Source organism: Hyla sarda, chromosome 11, assembly GCF_029499605.1.
Source record: "Hyla sarda isolate aHylSar1 chromosome 11, aHylSar1.hap1, whole genome shotgun sequence".
Lineage (NCBI taxonomy): Eukaryota > Metazoa > Chordata > Amphibia > Anura > Hylidae > Hyla > Hyla sarda.
The window spans coordinates 5,166,214-5,186,316 of record NC_079199.1 but is presented as its reverse complement, the minus strand read 5'-3'; the positions used below and the strand labels follow the sequence as shown (position 1 = coordinate 5,186,316).

The 20,103-nt window shown below is 44.4% G+C and overlaps 2 protein-coding genes across 5 annotated transcripts in view; one reads left to right on the top strand and one right to left on the bottom strand.

Moving 5' to 3' along the window:
* Window positions 1-9,505, top strand: part of CCDC88C (coiled-coil domain containing 88C) — a 101,687-nt gene extending 92,182 nt beyond the window's left edge. For both annotated transcript variants that reach the window (XM_056546971.1, XM_056546970.1), the window contains one exon: window positions 1,741-9,505. In XM_056546971.1, the coding sequence (XP_056402946.1) occupies window positions 1,741-2,652 (912 nt within the window). In that variant the 3' untranslated portion in view covers window positions 2,653-9,505. The remainder of the gene's footprint in view (window positions 1-1,740) is intronic.
* The window catches only part of DGLUCY (D-glutamate cyclase), a 116,693-nt gene that overhangs the window by 12,273 nt on the left and 84,317 nt on the right, over window positions 1-20,103 (bottom strand). The gene's annotated exons all lie outside the window — the stretch shown is intronic.

Genomic DNA, 20,103 nt, shown 5'->3' with positions numbered 1-20,103 from the left:
TTACGTCTACGCATTCCTAACGTTTTTGTGGTGGAAAAGTTTTGGACTTATAGTAAACCAAGAATGTTTGTATGATGGGAAGAATGTGCGAAATAGTTGATGGGCCAATGGGTCACTAATGTGCACAAGTGAATTTTTTATATATTTTTTGCATATATTTTTTGCATGTATCAATGCTAAACGGATCAAACTGATTTGCGTCAAGGGGGATTTTACTTTTACAGTAGGTTTCCACACGGATTTAGGCTGGGTTCAGACTACGGAATTTTCGAGTGGAATTTGGCTTTTAAATTCCATTCAGAAATTCCACATGATTAAGTTGGCACAGGCCCCCTTGGAATCTCAACCAGAATTTTTCCAGCCAGAGATTCCGTAGTGTGAACATAGCCTTAGGTTACGTTCACAAGGGCGGATTTAGAAGCGGGTTTGCTGCAGCAGATTACATTGACTTTAATTATGCAAAAAATTTTATTAAAAAGTCAGAAATAAAACCTGCAATTTTTGAAAAGAAAAAAAGTCTAAAAAAACTGCATCTTCGGAGTGCAGAGTGAAAGGGTAGTTTTTTTGTTTTGTTTTTTTAGGTTTAAAAGGTGAAAAAAAAAAAAAAAAACACCACAGCAGACCTCCCGACAAGCTTATCTGCACTTAGAAAAATCCCACAGCATGTGAAAGATTTTATTTTATTTTTTTCAATACCCACTGCACCCTCCCCCCCCGGACTCCTATATATGAGCGTTTCCCAAAAGATGAGTTAAAGGGGTACTACGGTGGGAATTTTTTTTTTTATATCAACTGGTGCCAGAAAGTTAAACAGATTTGTAAATTACTTCTATATAAAAATCTAAATCCTTCCAGTACTTATCAGCTGCTGTATGCTCCACAGGAAGTTGTATAGTTCTTTCCTGTCTGACCACAGTGCTCTCTGCTGCCACCTCTGTCCATGTCAGGAACAAATCCCCATAGCAAACCTCTCCTGTTCCAGAAAGTTCCTGATGTTGACAGAGGTGGCAGCAGAGAGTGGTCAGACAGAAAATAACTACACAAATTCCTGTGGAGCATACAGCAGCTGATAAGTACTGGAAGGATTGAGATTTTTTTAATAGAACTAATTTACTGTTTAACTTTCCGGCACCAGTTGATTTTTATCGGAGTACCCCTTTAAAGAAAAATCCACATGGATGGGATCTTACGTAAATTTGTCCTGTAATCTGCTGCAGACTTTACGTGCACGAAATCGCAACGTTTTTGCCATGTGTGCATTTCGCCTTAGATAGTCCATAGATGTAGATGTTTCGTGCTGCGCACTTGCACTTGTTTTGGCTGCACTTCATGTCACAACTGGGACTAGTGTTTCATATCCATACAGGTGAGGCCCACTGAAACCACATCCCGCAGCGTGGTGGAAAATTTTGGCGCAACTGATATTGTATTGGCTTCCTAGTAGGCGATTCAAAATTATTGCTCTCTCTCTCTGCAGTAGTCTCCAAAGTGTGGCCCTCCAGCTGTTGCAAAACTACAACCCTAAGCATGCCCGGACAGCCAACGGCTGTCCGGGCATGCTTGGGGTTGTAGTTTTGCAACAGCTGGAGGACCACACTTTGGAGACCACTGGACTTGTGACTAGTCAGATCTCAAAGTGCAATGTAGATGATAATGAATATTTTTTTTAGGTACAATTGGTGAAGACCTCAGTGCACCATCTTCTTAATACTATGGACTAACCCTTCTATCCTTTTACAGGACACGTCGAGCGGTCGGGAGGATTTGTTGGGCGATTATATTAGGAAGACCAGCGACTCTTCTGACTTCGGGGGTCCGACGGTCCAGGCTGGTTATAGAGACTTTCAGTCTACACCGGCAATTTATGGAAACCTATCAGCCAAATTACCTGGAGGAGATATCAAAGATGGCAGGCCCGGCCAATACGTCAAACCCAACCTGCGACCGACTGATCCGGTGACTAACCCGTCGGCTTCACTCAGGCGACCTCAAATGCAGCAGCCGGTCAACAGCACTAAGCAGGTTCCTGAGCCACAGCACCCGGGGCCCCTGGCTGCTAGGGCCAATTCCTTAAACAGGGCTTTCAGCCTGGCCACTGCAGACTTACTAAAAGCCAATGGTCCAGACCTGAACCGTATGGACAAACCAGAGCTGGAAACACCTATGTTAAAGGACTTTGGTAGTCACATCTTAAGAACATCTACACCGACAGGCTTCCCTAGAGACAGACCCCAACCCGCCAGGGTGTCCAACCCACCAAAGAGCGACGACTTTCGCACGCGGTCGCTAGATACTAGACGCCTTTCGCTGGCCGTCTCCAGAGAAGACAAGACACTACAACCCGCCCTATCCACCAGCTCCTTACAGCAGCCTTACACTTCTCCCCAGACTTCCGGAAGAGGCCGGCCCAGGCCCATCTCCCGCTTTGGAGAAGTGGCCATGGTTTCACCAGTTAGGCCGATATCCAGCATTCCCGAGGTGGAAGGTCAGACGGGAGCTGCTAACCCTAAATCGCCAAGCCCATCTCCCGACTGCCTCCCCCCACCGAGTGCTGAAGACGACTCTAACGCAACCTCGCCCAAAAGTACTCCCGCCTCTCCGGACCCCAATGCCGACCCACAGACAGTTTGGTACGAGTACGGTTGCGTCTGAGTAAATGCTGGTTTTCTGGGGTGTCGCCTCATAAAATGGGAAACTATCGCTACGGGCTGGAAGTTGAGCATAAAACACTTTTTTTGTGATTGCAACTGAACACAAGTATGTAGGATTTATTCTAGTGCCTATGTAGATTCTATTGGTCCCTACGTTTTATCAATCACCCAAATCAGACTAACCTAATTTTACTATTAGTGATGGACTCTCAATGTGCAACGTAATCATTCCCTGAGCTTCCTAGAGTCATTACCCGCTGCTTGTAAAGTGGGATGCAAAGTTGTCAGCTGGTACGGTTAGGCCATGTTCACACAGCAAAATGCCACACAAATTCTGCCAAAATTGCAGCAGAATTTCTTTGTCCTCTAAATACAGAATTCTGTCGAAATTCAAGCCCCGTCGAGTTCAATGGGATTCCGCCTGCAATTCTACAAAATTGAAAGACATTGTGTGAATGGGACAGCGGAATCCTATTGAAGTAAGGTCCCTTTCACACTGACGTTGTGCCCCGTCAGAGAACGTCCGTCAGGCACTTTTTTTTTGTGCCTTAACGCACGTTGTTTTTGATGGGAAACAACGGGTCCCGATAAATCCCATTTACTATTATGGGGTCCGTCGTTTTTTTTCACAGGAGAAGTGGGAGGAAAAATGTTGCACAATGTATTTTTCCTCTCGCTATTCTCCCCGTCTTCCCCGATGGACGTCACACTGCTGTGTCCAAACGGCAGTGTGAAAGAAGCCTAAAATTTCAGCAGAATTTCCAAGTTGCAGCAAAGTCCCATTGAGTTCAATGGGATTCTTCTGTACTGTGGACACTGCGGGTGTTCCTGCCACGGACATGTCTATTCACTCGGCAATGCATTGATGCCTATGAGACGGCACATTTCCGAGTGCTCTTTGGCGCCCGCCAGAACTTTTAAATGTGTGAAAATGTCCGCCTGTGTTTTCCAGGCCCACATTCTGCACATTTTTGCCCATGTGAACATGGCCTTAGCCTTCCTATTAAAGGGGTCTTCCTCTAATTTATTCCCTATTTCTTTACTATTGAGTGTATAGCCGTGAACTGTGGAGCTCCAGATGTTGCAAAACTACAACTACTACCATCTCCGGGCATGCTGGGAGTTGTAGTATTGCAACATTTGCTAGTCCACACCGCTATATATGTTCTCATTTCTGCGCTCTGCATTGCACTTTCTCCATCTCTTTTCTCGCTTAGCGGTAATGTACAGCCGATCGTCTATTATACAGATATTAATTCATCAGATTCACATATAGATTTTTTTTTACTATTGATAAATGATTCTGCTTTATTGTTTAATTTATTGATCTGATTGACTACTGAATATTTAGAAGCACAAGGACTAGCTGGACTGTACGGGAAGCCGCGTCTTGTATAGGCGGTCATCGTGTTTGGAGGAATGTGGCGCTAACACTGGAGTCTATAGACCTGTAATAAAATATTGGGGGACTGTTTACTGAACGGAGGGTCCCATGATATGTCAGGAATATTTTGGGGTCCTTTACTACTGTATAAATGCAATTCTTCTGTTATGGTGATATGTATGTAAGCCTTTAGGGCTGTGTTCCCCAGCTTGTTGCAAAACTACAACTCCCAGCATGCCCCGACAGCTGCAAGTTGTCGGGGCATGCTGGGAGTTGTAGTTTTGCTACAGATAAAATGCCACAGGTTGGAGAGTACTCATGATGTGAGCCCTTTATATCAGTATTTCCCAACCAGTGTGCCTCCAGCTGTTGCAAAACTACAACTTCCAGCATGCACCCACAGCCAACGGCTGCACTGGTTGGGAAAACACTGCTCTATATGCTGCTGAACGGCTCATATGATGTAAGATGATGTTGTCCAATGAAATGTTAGACTTTAGAAACTTCAAAGAATGTTGAGAAAATTTTCATTCCCTTTCGTCCCTCGGTGGCACACAAAGGGTTAAAATATATATTTTTTCTGCTGGGCAGAAGATATGATCACCGATTAGAATGAATTAATCAATAAACTAATGAAACCTGGCTATGGTTATGATACGAATGGTTATGAGTAAACGAATATGGGGTGGGGGGGGATAGAGAATCAACTGGAATGATTACGGCTCGGGGGATTAATGTGATGTCATGCATATATAATTAATTACGCAAATTAGAATGGCAGGTATTTTTGGGCGAGAAAGGTGGCAATCCCAGTGGCCCCCCATGATCAACTCTTACCTGGGGTCCCCATGAGTTGTCAATCCACCCCTTCCCCCTGCTGTGAACCTCACTGCCAGACTCTGGAGGCTGAGGGGTTAATTTGCTGACGCTGGTACGTGATACGACGTGTCTGGACATGGGCGGAGCTTCCAGTGATGTCACGCATATATAATTATAGAAATTGGCATGGCCGGTATTTTATTTATTTTTATTTCATTACCTCCTATGGATATGGGGGAAAAAACACTTTTTTTTTTCCTTCTTGTGCAAAGGAAAAGTTGCCGATAGCAACAAATCAGATCGCTTCTTTCATTTTGCAGAGGCCATATTAAAAATGAAAGCAGCGATGTGATTGGTTGCTATGGGCAACTTTTCCTCTGGACAGGTTCTGATAAATCTCCCCCTATGATCTTCCTCCTGGAATTCTGTTGACACAGCTTAGCTGAACCCATGGATACTTTTTTACTATTAGGGACAAGATTTATAAGCACCGACACTGCCTGTGGAATCCAATGGTTTTTTTTCACCCCGGCGCATGTTACTTCCCAGAGTTTCTGGTGAAGCGCATGCCGGCAGTAGTGGGTAGGTATTTTAAAGGGGTACTCTGCCGCTACCCCCGCAATCTCAGCAGCGACACCCCGGACATCCGGTGCACGGAGCGAACTTCACTCCACGACAGGTGATTGGCGATGCGGGGCGGAGGCTCGTGATGTCACGGCCACACCCTGCTTGTGATGTCACAGTCACGCCCCCTCAATGCAAGTCTATGGGAGGGAGTGTGACTGCCGTCACGCCCCTCCCATAGACTTGCATTGAGGGGGTATGGCCGTAATGTCACGAGCCTCCGGCGCTCTAATCTAAGGCCGGGTGCAGCAGGGATATCATGGGGGTCCCCAGAGGCAGGACCCCCACGATCAGACATCTTATCCCCTATACTTTTGATAGGGGATAAGATGTCTAGGGGCAGAGTACCCCTTTAATTCCTCAATTAAATCCGTGAAGAAAACTGTCGAGGGTGAGCCTAGAGAAGAGAATCTACCTAAAAAAGTTTTTTATTTTCCTCAGTCTAGTCACCATTCTCACCCTGGTCAACCTCTCTTGGAGTCTCATTAAATCAGAATGGCAGAAGAATGAGAGAAAAATCGGACATGGGGTCCAGATTTAAGTTTGCCTACAGAATGGATCTGGGGTGCTCAGAGATTTGGCATGCCCTTCCTAAAGTCTATCAAAAAGTGTCGAGACTTTCCAAAAAGTCTGTTGATGACTGATGACTCCTCTCTGCTCAAATATCAGATGGATAGGAGGGCTGAGGGATTCCTCAAAAGGGGTTATGCTGCCGCTGCTTCGACCTTGTAAAGCCTCAGTTGTGTCGTTGCGGGTTGGTCAAGCTCTCCGGATATGGCTTTCCAGTGCCAAGGGAAGAGATTTTGCGTGATCTTATGAGCAATAAGAAAGGGTTGTTCTTTCCAACTTCTAAGAAGCCGAAATTCCGTCTGGGAAGAAGACCGTTTAGAGCATCTTCACAGCACAGGAGGTTCATTGCTCAGAAGAACAGACAGCAGCATCAGTCTCGGCCTCAATCTTCTTCATACAAAAAGAAATCTCCTCAGGGCGTTGACAATTCTAAAGGTTTTTAATGCCAACTCTTCGGCGCCAGGGTTTCCCTTTCTGTCTCAGCCTGGTATCAAACATCCTCTGATTCGTGGGTAAAGTCTGTAATTTCAAGAGGCTACGAAGCTTCCCTCAAACAAGTTTTCCTCAACAGAGGGGGTGCTCAAATTAGTCTGTTCATTTCGGGAATTCCTTCAAAAAGGAGATCTGGAACCATTCCAGGCCGCCAAAGAGGTTCTGGAGTGTACTCCAGAGTCTTCGCAGTTCCCAAAAAAGAAGGGTCATGGAGACTCGTTATAGACTTGACTTCCCTGAACAAGTTTATTGTAAAATAAAAAAATAAAAAAAGGGTTTCAAAATGGAATTCATCAGGTCAGTCCTGGCTCTGCTAGAAAAAGGCGATTGGATGCCTACCTTCACATCCCAATCCTCAGGTCTCACAGGAGATTCTGCTCATCTCAGGAAAGTTATGCATTCCCATTTACCTGTCTCCCCTTTGGCCTCTCATCCGCTCCTCGAGTATTCACAAAGGTGTCTGTGGTAATATTGGCCCATCTCCGTCTTCAAGGCGTCAATTTAATAGCGTACTTACATGACTGGTTAATTCTAGCCCACTCAAAATAGCTTCTTCATCCATCTGACAATCTCTGTCCTGTAATGGATTTTTCCTGAATTTTTTGAAATCTCACCCGTCTCTGATAACGCAGGGCAAGTTCCTCGGATTCAGGATCGACGCTATTGCCATGAGGCTGTTCCTGTCAGAGAACAGACGTCTCAAACTGAAGTCGGAGGTTGTCAGACATATGCACAGAGATTTCGGTCGGGTCTGCCATGAGTGTCCTAGGCTTGATATCTGCTCTGGGTGCAATTCCATGGGGGATAGCGCACATTATAGACCCCTGCAGCTCGATATCCTTGCCCAGTGGATCAAAGACCCTGGGGTCTGGACAGGAATATGTCCCTGTCTGTTTCCACAAGACAAGATCTCGCCTGGTGGTTGCGACCAGACAAGGTGGATCTAGAAGATCTCTATGCAGTTCACATTCGGGGCTCCCTGAATTCTCAAGCAGACTTCCTCAGCAGGAAGAAGCTCAATCTGGCAGAATGGCATCTGAATAACAGAGTCTTTCTTCAGATTGTCAAGAAGTTCGGAGAACAAGAGATGGATGTGATGGCAACAAGGATGAATCGGAAACTTCATCTATTCTGCTCCTTTGTTGCCCAAGATCAAGGAAGAACATGCCAAAGTCTTGGCACCTCTGCCTTTTGGGCCAAGGAGGGCTTTGTTCCAACTCTCATTAAATCTTTCGAAAGGCTGTCTCTGGGGATTACCTCTCCTTCCGGACCTTGTTCTTCAGGAAGGACTGAGCCATCCAACACTACACAAATTACAGCTTGGCTTCTTAAAGGATGATTCTCACTCTCAAGGTTTCTCAAAAGATGTTATTAATCTGCTTGCTGCATCAAGGAAACCGTCTACACTCAAAGTGTATTCCAGAGTTATGAAGGTGTTTCGCTCCTGGTGGATCAGTCACCAAGCCGAGGCCCCTTCTCTTACACATGTTCTGGAATTTTTTTAAAGAGGGTTTTGATAAGGGGCTCAAGCCTAATACACTATGGGTTTAGTTTTCAGCTAATAATAACTTCCTCCTAAGGTTAACAGATTTTTTATTTAAAGTGATGGCACGAGCGGGGAGTAACCGTGACATCACGAGCCTCCAGAGCTGCACCCGACGCTCTAAACGAATGTCGGGGGCAGCAGGGAGATCACGGGGGTCCCCAGCGGCGGCCCCCCCCCCCCCACGATCAGACATCTTATCAGTTATCCTTTGGATAACTCCTAGGGGCGGAGTACCCCTTTAAGGATGTTATCAATTTGTGTTATTCTATTCATGGTGAAGATTGTCCGGTTGGTGTTCATGTGCATTCCCTCAGAGCTATGTTGACATCCAGGGCAAATCTGGCTCAAGTTTCTCTGGATGAAATATGCCGAGCAGCTACTTGGTCCTCTCCGGCCACTATCATTAACCATTACAAGTTGGATCTTATAGCTAGCAAGGAGGTGTCCTTTGGCAGACATGTGCTGGATCTAATCCCTCCCTTTGCATATCCCTTTGTGTGCCGCCAAGGAACCAAATGGAAGGTTAAAATTAACTTACCGAAAATTTTTCTTTCCATGAGTCCCAAGGCGGCACAAATTCCCTCCCTATTAAACTTTGTTTATTGCTGCTGTTTTTTTTCCCATAGGAGGTGCCTAGCCGGGTTTCATTAGTTTATTGATTAATTTGTTAATTAATTCTAATTGGTGATCATATCTTCTGTACAGTAGGAAAAAAAAAGAAATATATTAACCCGTTGTGTGCCGCCTTGGGACTCATGAAAAGAAAAAGTTTTGGTAAGTAAATTTTAACCCTATACAGTCTAATTCCTTTAATCTGGCATCAGCACTGCCCAATAAGTGCTGGATTATCATATATTCTATTGATGTCATGGCAGCACATGACTATTCCCCGATACGAATGCTCAGTTTCCCGCTTCCGCATTACAGGTCTGTGCTGCAACCAAGTGCCAGAATTTTAGATGCTGCAAGAAAGGAAATCACTGGATATAAAACTTTGTTACTACTGAGAATTCTGAAGTAATAGTTGTCTATTTCCCTCATACATGAAGGGGGGCACATCATTTTTGATGCACCTCTGTTGGCGGCATCGTGCATGCCCCTGATTGGTTCTGGACATTCGTGCACTTTGTGATGGCGCCGCCGCTATGTACATACAATGTATATGACTGTATAGTTTTTCTTCTGTATATAAGTGTCTCTAATTTCAGTAATTCACGATCCCACAACGTGATCAGCCCCAGCCAAACCTCAATGTAAACAGTGGTGCTATGTACGGCCATATTGTATCGTGAGGAGCATTGCAGTGGTTTTATTACAATGTGATTCTCCTACTGATGCCGTTCGCCAATCAATCATTGTACGTTCCAGATTCCATCCTGTCCGTGTTTTCTCTTGTAATAAATGTGCGCTTTTCAGCGACTTTGCTTCCGCCTTTTTTTTGCTTTACAGAGGAATATGACGTGTAGGATAATTAAAAAATTTTGGCCTGTGTAAGATGCCTCAGTCTGAACATTCTATTTATGTTTTGTATATAGCAAAGTTAATCACCTATGCTATTGTGTATATAAAATTGATAGATATATATTTATTTATTCACTTTATATTTATTGTGTGTCTGGGTATGTATATATATATATATATATATATATCTATATATATATATATATAAAATGTGTGTATGTATTTAAAAATATATATATATATTATATTTTATTTTATATAATAAATATATACTTAAATATTATATATAATATTTAATATTTAAGTATATATTTATTATACATTCATCATTGTAGGTATAGAGAGAGAGAGAGTGAGAGAGAGAGAGAGAGATACACATACGTATATGTGTATATAAAATGTTTGTTATTTTTGTTAGAATTGATTCTGATCCGTTTTTAAGTGTATAAGGTTGGGGTTGCGCACAACTTTTGTAAAAAAAAAATTTTTCTTCTTTAAAAGACCACAGAAAATTTCCCGCTCATTTTACTCTCACAAGATGCAGGTTTTTTTTGTGGCTTTTATTTTTCAAAGATGTAAGCATTAGTGTTGGTGTTTTTTTCTTTTGGGTATTTTATCCCCTGCTTTATTTTTGATTGTTTAGCCTTGTGACTTGAAAAATTAGGGACACACACACACACACACCAAAAAAGAGACAATATAAAATTATAAAATACGCATGGCATTCTTTTTCCTCCCATAGAACATTTCATGAGGAAAAATAAATAAATAAAGCTATATCCTCAGTATTTTAAGATTTTGGTCAAAATATAATTTTTTTTACCCTTATATGGCATTTTAAGGGTTAAGAGATGTTTTTACCAAAATCTCAACACATTGAGGGTATAGCGGATTTTCATGAAATGGTCTTCTATGGCGACTTTTATTCTCTATTGCCTTAAAAAAAAAACGCCAAGTGTAACCCAAGCCTAAAACACGTACTGTACAATAAATTGAAACATAAATGCAGTGTGAACCTGGCCTTACTGGTCTACTATGGGTTCAAGTGGGCGGCATTTATCATTGTAGGTGTATGTGAAGCATTTATCATTGTAGGTGTAAGTGAAGCATTTATCATTGTAGGTGTAACGTGTAAGTTAAGCATTTATCATTGTAGGTGTAAGTGAAGCATTTATTATTGTAGGTGTAATGTGTAAGTGAAGCATTTATCACTGTAGGTGTAAGTGAAGCATTTATCATTGTAGGTGTACGTGAAGCATTTATTATTGTAGGTGTAACGTGTAAGTGAAGCATTTATCACTGTAGGTGTAAGTGAAGCATTTATCATTGTAGGTGTACGTGAAGCATTTATCACTGTAGGTGTAAGTGAAGCATTTATCATTGTAGGTGTAAGTGAAGCATTTATTATTGTAGGTGTAACGTGTAAGTGAAGCATTTATCACTGTAGGTGTAAGTGAAGCATTTATCATTGTAGGTGTACGTGAAGCATTTATCATTGTAGGTGTAAGTGAAGCATTTATCATTGTAGGTGTAAGTGAAGCATTTTTCTACACCCTTTTCGTGTGCTGTAATGTGTAGAAGCACCACATTTATTAAAAGATCGCAGAACATTTGATACATTTTGTGCAGGTCATATTTTCTGAAATTTCTTTCTTGACATACACCAAAAAACTAGGTCTGGGCTGGTGTAGTTTTACAGAATTTTCAGTGGCTTTGCGCCTTTTTTGTGCCTTTTAACAAAAAGGCACAGTTCATAAATCCCATCCATATCATGTGTATTGCCAAAATCAATGGATTGCAACTCAAAATCAGCAGAAATGTGAAAATCAAAAGGTGCAAATAAACCCTGCTTGCGCCTTTTTTGCGCCTTTTCTAGACAAAAAACAGTCTAAAGACAATGATAAATGTCGGCCAGTAAGTCTCACAAGGTGTGGAGAGCAATGCAACTGTGATACCATGTCAGATGTCAATGGACAAATATATAGTAAATATTCAAACCAGGAACCACCCCACTATTGGCGTAATCGATCCTATCCTAGGTCCCATATAACATAGGGCGTATATCACAGTCAGATTTTACACTTTCGCATCTAGTGAACCTTCAGCTGCTGCAAAACTACAACTCCCAGCATGCCCAGACCAACCAGTGTGCTTCTAACTGTTGCAAAACTACAACTCCCAGTATGCCCGGACAGCCTTTGGCTGTTTTGCAACAGCTGGAGACAGAAAGTGAGCCAGAAAATACAGAGGCTATAAGAAGCCTGCACGTGGCAGTATTAGTCGTGGCGGCTGAGTATGCTCCTGCACTAGACTGTTTAGTGGCAAGTCAAGGTGCTGATCGCCACGTGTACAGCTGCTCTTTCACAGGCCAGTTACCCGTAACGCATACGTCTTTTCACGTCATCTGGATGACAATCGCCCTTTAGAACAAAGATGTTTGGTCACATGACTGACATTTGGATACATGGGGGGAGATTTATCAAAGGATTTAGACTGGTTTTTCCTGTCTAAAATTGTCGCACAGGAAGTCGATGTCTAAATACGTGCGACTTTTTCTCGACTTTTGCTTTAGAGGATTTTTAGTCCATGATGCATTCTAGTCTATTTTAAATGGAAAAATGCATTGGTGCTGAATTCATCATTAGCGACTTTTACGTCGACAAGTCGCATCAGCTGAAAGTACGCTGAAATGTCAGACCATGCTGGAGCAGGTTTAAAGGGGTCCTCCGGTGGAAACCTTTTTTTTTTTTTTTTTAATCAGCTGGTGCCAGAAAGTTAAACAGATTTGTAAATTTACTTCTATTAAAAAATCTTAATCCTTCCAGTACTTATTAGCTGCTGAATACTACAGAGGAAATGATTTTCTTTTTGGAACACAGTGCTCTCTGCTGACATCTCTGTCCATTTTAGGAACTGTCCAGAGCAGCATATGTTTGCAATGGGGATTTTCTCCTACTCCTGGACAGTTCCTAAAATGGACAGATATGTCAGCAGAGAGCACTGTGGTCATGATGTCAGCAGAGAGCTCTGTGTTCCAAAAAGAAAAACATTTCCTCTGTAGTATTCAGCAGCTGATAAGTACTGGAAGGATTAAGTTTTTTTTAATAGAAGTAATTTACAAATCTGTTTAACTTTCTGGCACCAGCTGATTAAGAAAAAGTTTTCCACCGGAGTACCCCTTTAAATACAGTCTAAACTGTAGATCCGGAAGTCTGTGCGCAGAATTTATCAAGAGTCGCGCGACTCTAGACCGGCTTAACCCTTTGTAGTTTGGTCTATATTGATGCGGGAAATTGACAGCTTTGATAAATCTCCCCCTGTTGTCTGACAATACAGTGAGACAATATATTCCCTAATATCTTCCTGCACCATAGACAACATCTGTGCGGTATAATCCTCACACAGTTACATCATCCAGTCAGGTCAAAGCAGCTGTAGCCAAGACTGTAGGGCGAGCAGATCGACGCTGTTTACATGATGGCAGCTGTCAGGAGCGCTGCCGCCGCTGCCAATAAGATCCAATAAATAACCAGACTCTGCAGCCATGAAGGCAACGATCCTGTATATTAAAGATTAAAGGGGTATTCCAGGAAAAAACTTTTTTTATATATATATCAACTGGCTCCAGAAAGTTATATGGATTTGTAAATTACTTCTATTAAAACATCTTAATCCTTTCAGTACTTATGAGCTGCTGAAGTTGAGTTGTTCTTTTCTGTCTAAGTGCTCTCTGATGACACCTGTCTCGGGAATCGTCCAATTTAGAAGCAAATCCTCATAGCAAACCTCTTCTACTCTGTGCAGTTCCCGAGACAAACAGAGATGTCAGCAGAGAGCACTGTTGCCAGACAGAAAACAACAACTCAACTTCAGCAGCTGATAATTATTGAAAGGATTAAGATTTTTTTTAATAGAAGTAATTTACAAATCTGTTTTAACTTTCTGGAGCCGATTTATATATTTATATATATATATATATATTTAAAAAAAAAGGTTTTTCCTGGAATACCCCTTTAAGCTGCATTTTTTTATTCTGTTCCTAGGAAAGCTGGGTATCAACAAACTGATTCAATCCAGTGGGCTACAGTTAATATTATGATTTTTGCATCTGTTGAGTTCATATTATTCTATCCTTTAAAGTTATGTAGAATCGTTTATTTAGACAAGTACTGTTGTACTAATGTGACTCCAGCTGTTGCAAAACTATAACTCCCAGCATGCCCGGACAGCCTTCGGCTGTCCGGGCATGCTGGGAGTTGTAGTTTTGCAACAGATGGAGGTGCCCTGGGTAGCACTTATCTAAGTTCTATGGCCAGGGGGAAACTGAATAATGGATCCTACTCCCCCACAAGATGGATTCCATCTGGAGACAAAGGAGGAAATGTTACATAAGATCGCGCCAAAGAGCACCGTCCCATCAACAAACGCATAGAGCGCAACGTGTTACACAAGACTCGTCCTACACACAATACTGAGTCATTCTGTAAATCCTTAGACTGAGCAAACACCTCCAGAGCTGCAATCATGACCCCCGACTCCTTGTAAGAGCGCAGTTCATTCTGACGTCACATGACTGTGCGCCAATATCAGGTAAACCGCATTCCGTTCCCAACACAGAGGAGAGTTCAGCTCTGGAGGTGAGGTATATATGTATATATGTATATGCTCTACAGCAGGGGTCAAGTCCTGGGGGAAAAAAAAGTGTGGGAACTCAAGATTTCCACTTAAAGGGGTACTCCGGCGAAAACCTTTTTTCTTTTAAATCAACTGGTGGCAGAAAGTTAAATATATTTGTAAATTACTTCTATTAAAAAATCTTATATCCTTCCAGTACTTATTAGCTGCTGAATGCTACAGAGGAAATTCCTTTCTTTTTGGAAGACTGATGACATCACCATTTTAGCAACCATGCATAGCAGATGTATGCTAAGGGCAGCATGGTGGCTCAGTGGTTAGCACTGCTGCCTTGCAGTGCTGGGGACTTGGGTTCAAATCCCACTAAGGACAACAATAAATAAAGTGTTATTATTATTATAGTATAACGTCAGCAGAGAGAACTGTGGTCATGATGTCATCAGTGTTCCAAAAAGAAAAGAATTTCCTCTGTAGTATTCAGCAGCTAATAAGTACAGGAAGGATTAAGATTTTTTAATAGAAGTAATTTACAAATATGTTTAACTTTCTGCCACCAGTTGATTTAAAAGAAAAAAGGTTTTCACCGGAGTACCCCTTTAAGGGCTAGTCCTGCAGGACTCCTGCTATTGGGAACAGGGTTCCTGCTGTGGAAAAAGTGCAGGGACTTCGTTCCCATGCGTTCCTGCAGGACTTGAGCCCTGCTCTACAGAAGGGAACACAACTGCAGCTGCAAATTGTAGATGTAGCAGAGAAGAGTTTAGCTTTTGTACTGTGATAGTTATGTGTGCTTTTCTATAGGAACTGTGGTATGGGGGGGGGGGGTTGGGGGATGTATTGGAGAGGTCAGTTACGAGTGGAGACCAAAGGGGGCAGTATTGGGGAGATCACAGTTACTAGTAGAGACCAAAGGGGCCGGATTGGAGGGATCAGTTATCAGTAGGGACCATAGGGGGCAGAATTGGAGGGGTCAGTTACTAGTGAAGACTATAGGGGTCAGTATTGAAGGAGTCAGTTACTAGTGGAGACCAGGGGGCAGTATTGGAGGGGTCACTGTAACTAGTGGAGACCAAAGGGGGTAGTACTGGGGGGGGCAGTTACTAATTGAGATCACATGGGGCAGTATTGTAGGGGTCACAGTTACTAGCAGAGACCATAGGGGGCAGTATTGTAGAGATCAGTTACAAGTAGAGACCGCAGGGGGCAGTATTGGAGGGATAAGTTACAAGTAGTGACCATAGGGGGCAGTATTGGAGGGACCAGTTACAAGTAGTGACCATAAGGGGCAGTATTGGAGGGACCAGTTACAAGTAGAGACCATAGGTGGCAGTATTGGAGGGATCAGTTGCAAGTAGAGACCATAGGGGGCAGAATCGGAGGGATCAGTTACAAGTAGAGACCACAGGGGGCAGTAATGGAGGGATCAGTTACAAGTAGAGACCACGGGGCAGTATTGGAGGGATCAGTTACAAGTAGAGACCACAGGGGGCAGTATTGGAGGGATCAGTTACAAGTAGAGACCATAGGGGGCAGTATTGGAGGGATCAGTTACAATTAGAGACCATAGGGGGCAGTATTGGAGGGATCAGTTACAAGTAGAGACCATAGGGGGCAGTATTGGAGGGATCAGTTACAAGTAGAGACCATAGAGGGCAGTATTGGAGGGACCAGTTACTAGTAGAGACCATAGGGGGCAGAATCGGAGGGGTCAGTTACTAGTGAAGACTATAGGGGGCAGAATCGGAGGGGTTTTACTAGGGTACACCACAGGGGGCAGTATTGAAGGGGTCACTGTTACTAGTGGAGGCCACAGGTGGCAGTATTGGAGGGGTCACTGTTACTAGTGGAGACCACAGGGGGCAGTATTGGAGGGGTCACTGTTACTAGTGGAGACCACAGGGGGCAGTATTGGAGGGGTCACTGTTACTAGTGGAGACCACAGGGGGCAGTATTGGAGGGGTCATGATGGGAGAGCCACATGTTGGAGAATAAGATTTACCGATTGCTGTCAGGGCATGCTGGGAGTTGTAGTATAGTAACATCTGGACACTACAGGCTCCTGTCCTCTCCTCAGAGACATTGATGCACTCACTGATTCTGGATGGATTTCCGTTCCGTCCTCTCCAGCAGACGCTCTAATTGTGTAAATGAAATGCAGGACGCGTGTCTGGGAGACTGAAGCTGCGCAGACATGTGAGCGGCCGGAACGTATAGATTAACCCCTCGTGTACAATAACTGTACAGACAGATCCAAATCGCTTGCACTCCAATTTTACTGTTGCAAAACTACAACTCCCAGCATGCCCGGACAGCCAACGGCTGTCCGGGCATGCTGGGAGTTGTAGTTTTGCAACAGCTGAAGGCGCACTGCTTGGGAAACACTGCCATAGGGTTCACTGAAGACTTTTCCATCATTATAATCTGACTCTCAATCTGCAGAAATGGTCACGTAAGGAAAGTAATGAAGAGAGGCAGAAGGTGTCATGTATACGTCTAATGCAGATAATCATCATCACTGTAAATAGAAAAAGATTCTGCAGCTTATACGACCCTTCAATCCCCCCCCCCCCCCCCCCAGCTCTAGGGGCTCGTTCACACGGTAGAATTTCCGAATGGAATCCAGCATAAGGCTTTGTTCGTGTGACGGAATTTCCGCAATTCCGCAGAAATTCCGCTCAGCAAAGCTTGCTGTACAGAATTGTGTTATTCCACCAAAATTGCAGCAGAATTGCGTCGGAATTCTGTGTTCTCTAAACACAGAATTCCGCTGAAACTCAAGCCCCATTGATTTTGAAGGAATTCTGCAAAATATAAGACTCGTCTTTTAATTAATACATTTTGACAGAATGGGGAAAGCAGAAATTCTGGGACTGCGGAATCCCAAATGGCGTCGAAATTTCCGGTGGAACTCTTCTGCAGAATTCCGCACGGAAATTCCGCCGTGTGAACGTACCCTTAGAGACTGTTCACACAGTAGTAAAATGTGCGGGAACCATGAACAAACATTTCGGACATGTGAAGGTTCTGGCAGGCGCTAGGACCGCTCGGAAATCAATGGGACTTATGGGACTCTGCTGAAGCGGAATGTCCGTGCGGAATATTCTGATCAGACATTTAGAGGATACATTTCTTACCACTGTACTTCTTTAAAGGTGTACTCTGCTGCTAGACATCCAAAGGATAGGGGATAAGATGTCTGATCGCAGGGTCCTGCTGCTGGGGACCCCCGCCATCTCCCACAGCACCCGACTTTATAAACAAATGCTGGCTTCCTGCGGCAGTGGTCGTGATGTCACGGCCACGCCCCCTCCATTCATGTCTATGGGAGGGGTCGTGGTGTGACAAAATGTTCAGAACGCCAGAGCACTGGAGTACCCCTTTAAAGGGGTACTCCGGTGGAAAACTATTTTTTTAAATCAACTGGTGCCAGAAAGTTAAACAGATTTGTAAATGACTTCTATTTAAAAATCTTAATCCTTCCAATACTTATCAGATGCTATATACTCCGCAGGAAGTTCTTTTCTTTTTGAATTTCCTTTCTGTCTTACCACGGTGCTCTCTGATGACACCTCTGTCCATTTCGGGAACTGTCCAGAGTGAGATAGGTTTGCTATGGGGATTTGCTCCTACTCTGGACAGTTCCTGAAATGGACAGAGGTGTCAGCAGAGAGCACTGTGGTAAGACAGAAAGGAAATTCAAAAAGAAAAGAACTTTCTGCAGAGCATACAGCAGCTGATAAGTACTGGAAGGATTAAGATTTTTTAATAGAAGTAATTTACAAATCTGTTTAACTTTCTGGCACCAGATCATTTAAATTGTTTTCCACCCGAGTACCCCTTTAATCATGTCTGACTTGCACAAGGCAGAGTTCGTTACAGTGTAGCAGGACTCTCTGCTGCATCCAGTCCATCCAGTGTCACTTTTTAAAAACTTTTTATTAATCTTTTAGACATCCTCAAATCTCCCCTTAATTCTAGGAAGTTTCAGAACGTTTCATTCCCCAATGATGAAGGTTTTCGGACATAAACCCCCAATATCCAGACACATGACGTGATTTTCCGCCGGGGATTAGAGTGGACGCTATGGAATCCTCTGGATTTCCCTGTTATGATTCAGCATCCGAGAAAATCCAATAATGGAGGAGCGGTCGGTGGAGTAAACACTGAGGCTTCCCGGGGATGTCTCTGTATATATTAGCTGCGCTCTCCCCGGGTGTGGCCCATAAACAATGGGGCAGATTTATCAAAATTGTCTATGGAGGAAAAATGTCTTTACCGGCCACAGCAACCAATCACAGAGCAGCGTCCATAATCCAAGGAATGAAAGCTCAGCTCGGATTGGCTGCTACGGGCGACAGAGAATTATTCTTTGGATCAGATTAATAAATGTCCCCATATTGTCGTCTTTTACCTCACAAGAGAAATATAATGTAATAGGCCATTTTCACACGGCGGAATTTTGTGGGAATATTCTGCTCGGACATTCCGCTGCAGCAGAGTACCGCTGATTTCAATGGGATTCTGCTGCACTGTGCACATGACGCTGCATTTCAGTGGTAAAACAACATCTACCGCAGAAATCTCGATCCTGGCGCATTTTTGAGCGGTCCTAGTGCCGGCATATTCTGCCAGCGCCCATTGTCTGTGGAATGTCCACCTGGAAATATTCCATAGCGTTACAGGACGCCGACCCCTGACTACTATACCCAGCAGATCAGTGTGTATCACAGCAGAATGTCCTAATATTATACAGCTATCCTGCGTCACACACAGGAACATTGTAACATTTCTAAAGAGGGGAAAGGGACAGACCCCTCCAGACTCCTCTGTCCTCCTGCTCCTCCAGACTCCTCTGTCCTCCTCCAGACTCCTCTGTCCTCCTCCTCCAGACCCCTCTGTCCTCCTCCAGACTCCTCTGTCCTCCTCCTCCAGACTCCTCTGTCCTCCTCCTGCTCTGTCTTCCTCCTCCTCCCCCAGACTCCTCTGTCCTCCTCCAGACTCCTCTGTCCTCCTCCAGACTCCTCTGTCCTCCTCCAGACTCCTCTGCCCTCCTCCTCCTCCAGACTCCTCTGTCCTCCTCCAGACTCCTCTGTCCTCCTCCTCCAGACTCCTCTGGCCTCCTCCTCCAGACTCCTCTGGCCTCCTCCTCCAGACTCCTCTGTCCTCCTCCTCCAGACCCCTCTGTCCTCCTCCTCCAGACTCCTCTGTCCTCCTCCTCCAGACTCTTCTGTCCTCCTCCTCTAGACTCCTCTGTCCCCCTCCTCCTCCAGACTCCTCTGTCCTCCTCCTCCTCCAGACTCCTCTGGCCTCCTCCTCCTCCAGACTCCTCTGTCCTCCTCCTCCAGACCCCTCTGTCCTCCTCCTCCAGACTCCTCTGTCCTCCTCCTCCAGACTCTTCTGTCCTCCTCCTCTAGACTCCTCTGTCCCCCTCCTCCTCCAGACTCCTCTGTCCTCCTTCTCCTCCAGACTCCTCTGTCCTCCTCCTCCTCCAGACTCCCCTGTCCTCCTCCTCCAGACTCCCCTGTCCTCCTCCTCCAGACTCCTCTGTCCTCCTCCTCCTCCAGACTCCTCTGTCCTCCTCCTCCTCCAGACTCCCCTGTCCTCCTCCGCCAGACTCCTCTGTCCTCCTCCTCCTCCAGACTCCTCTGTCTTCCTCCTCCAGACTCCTCTGGCCCCCTCCTCCTCCAGACTCCTCTGGCCCCCCTCCTCCTCCAGACTCCTCTGTCCTCCTCCTCCAGACCCCTCTGTCCTTTTCTTCCAGACCCCTCTGTCCTCCTCCAGCGTCCTCTGTCCTTTTCTTCCAGACCCCTCTGTCCTCCTCCAGCGTCCTCTGTCCACCCTTTCCAGATGTTACATCCACCTCTCTGTCTCTATATCAATACGGCCAATACACTGTTTTCTAAGCACATTTTGCATTCACCCCT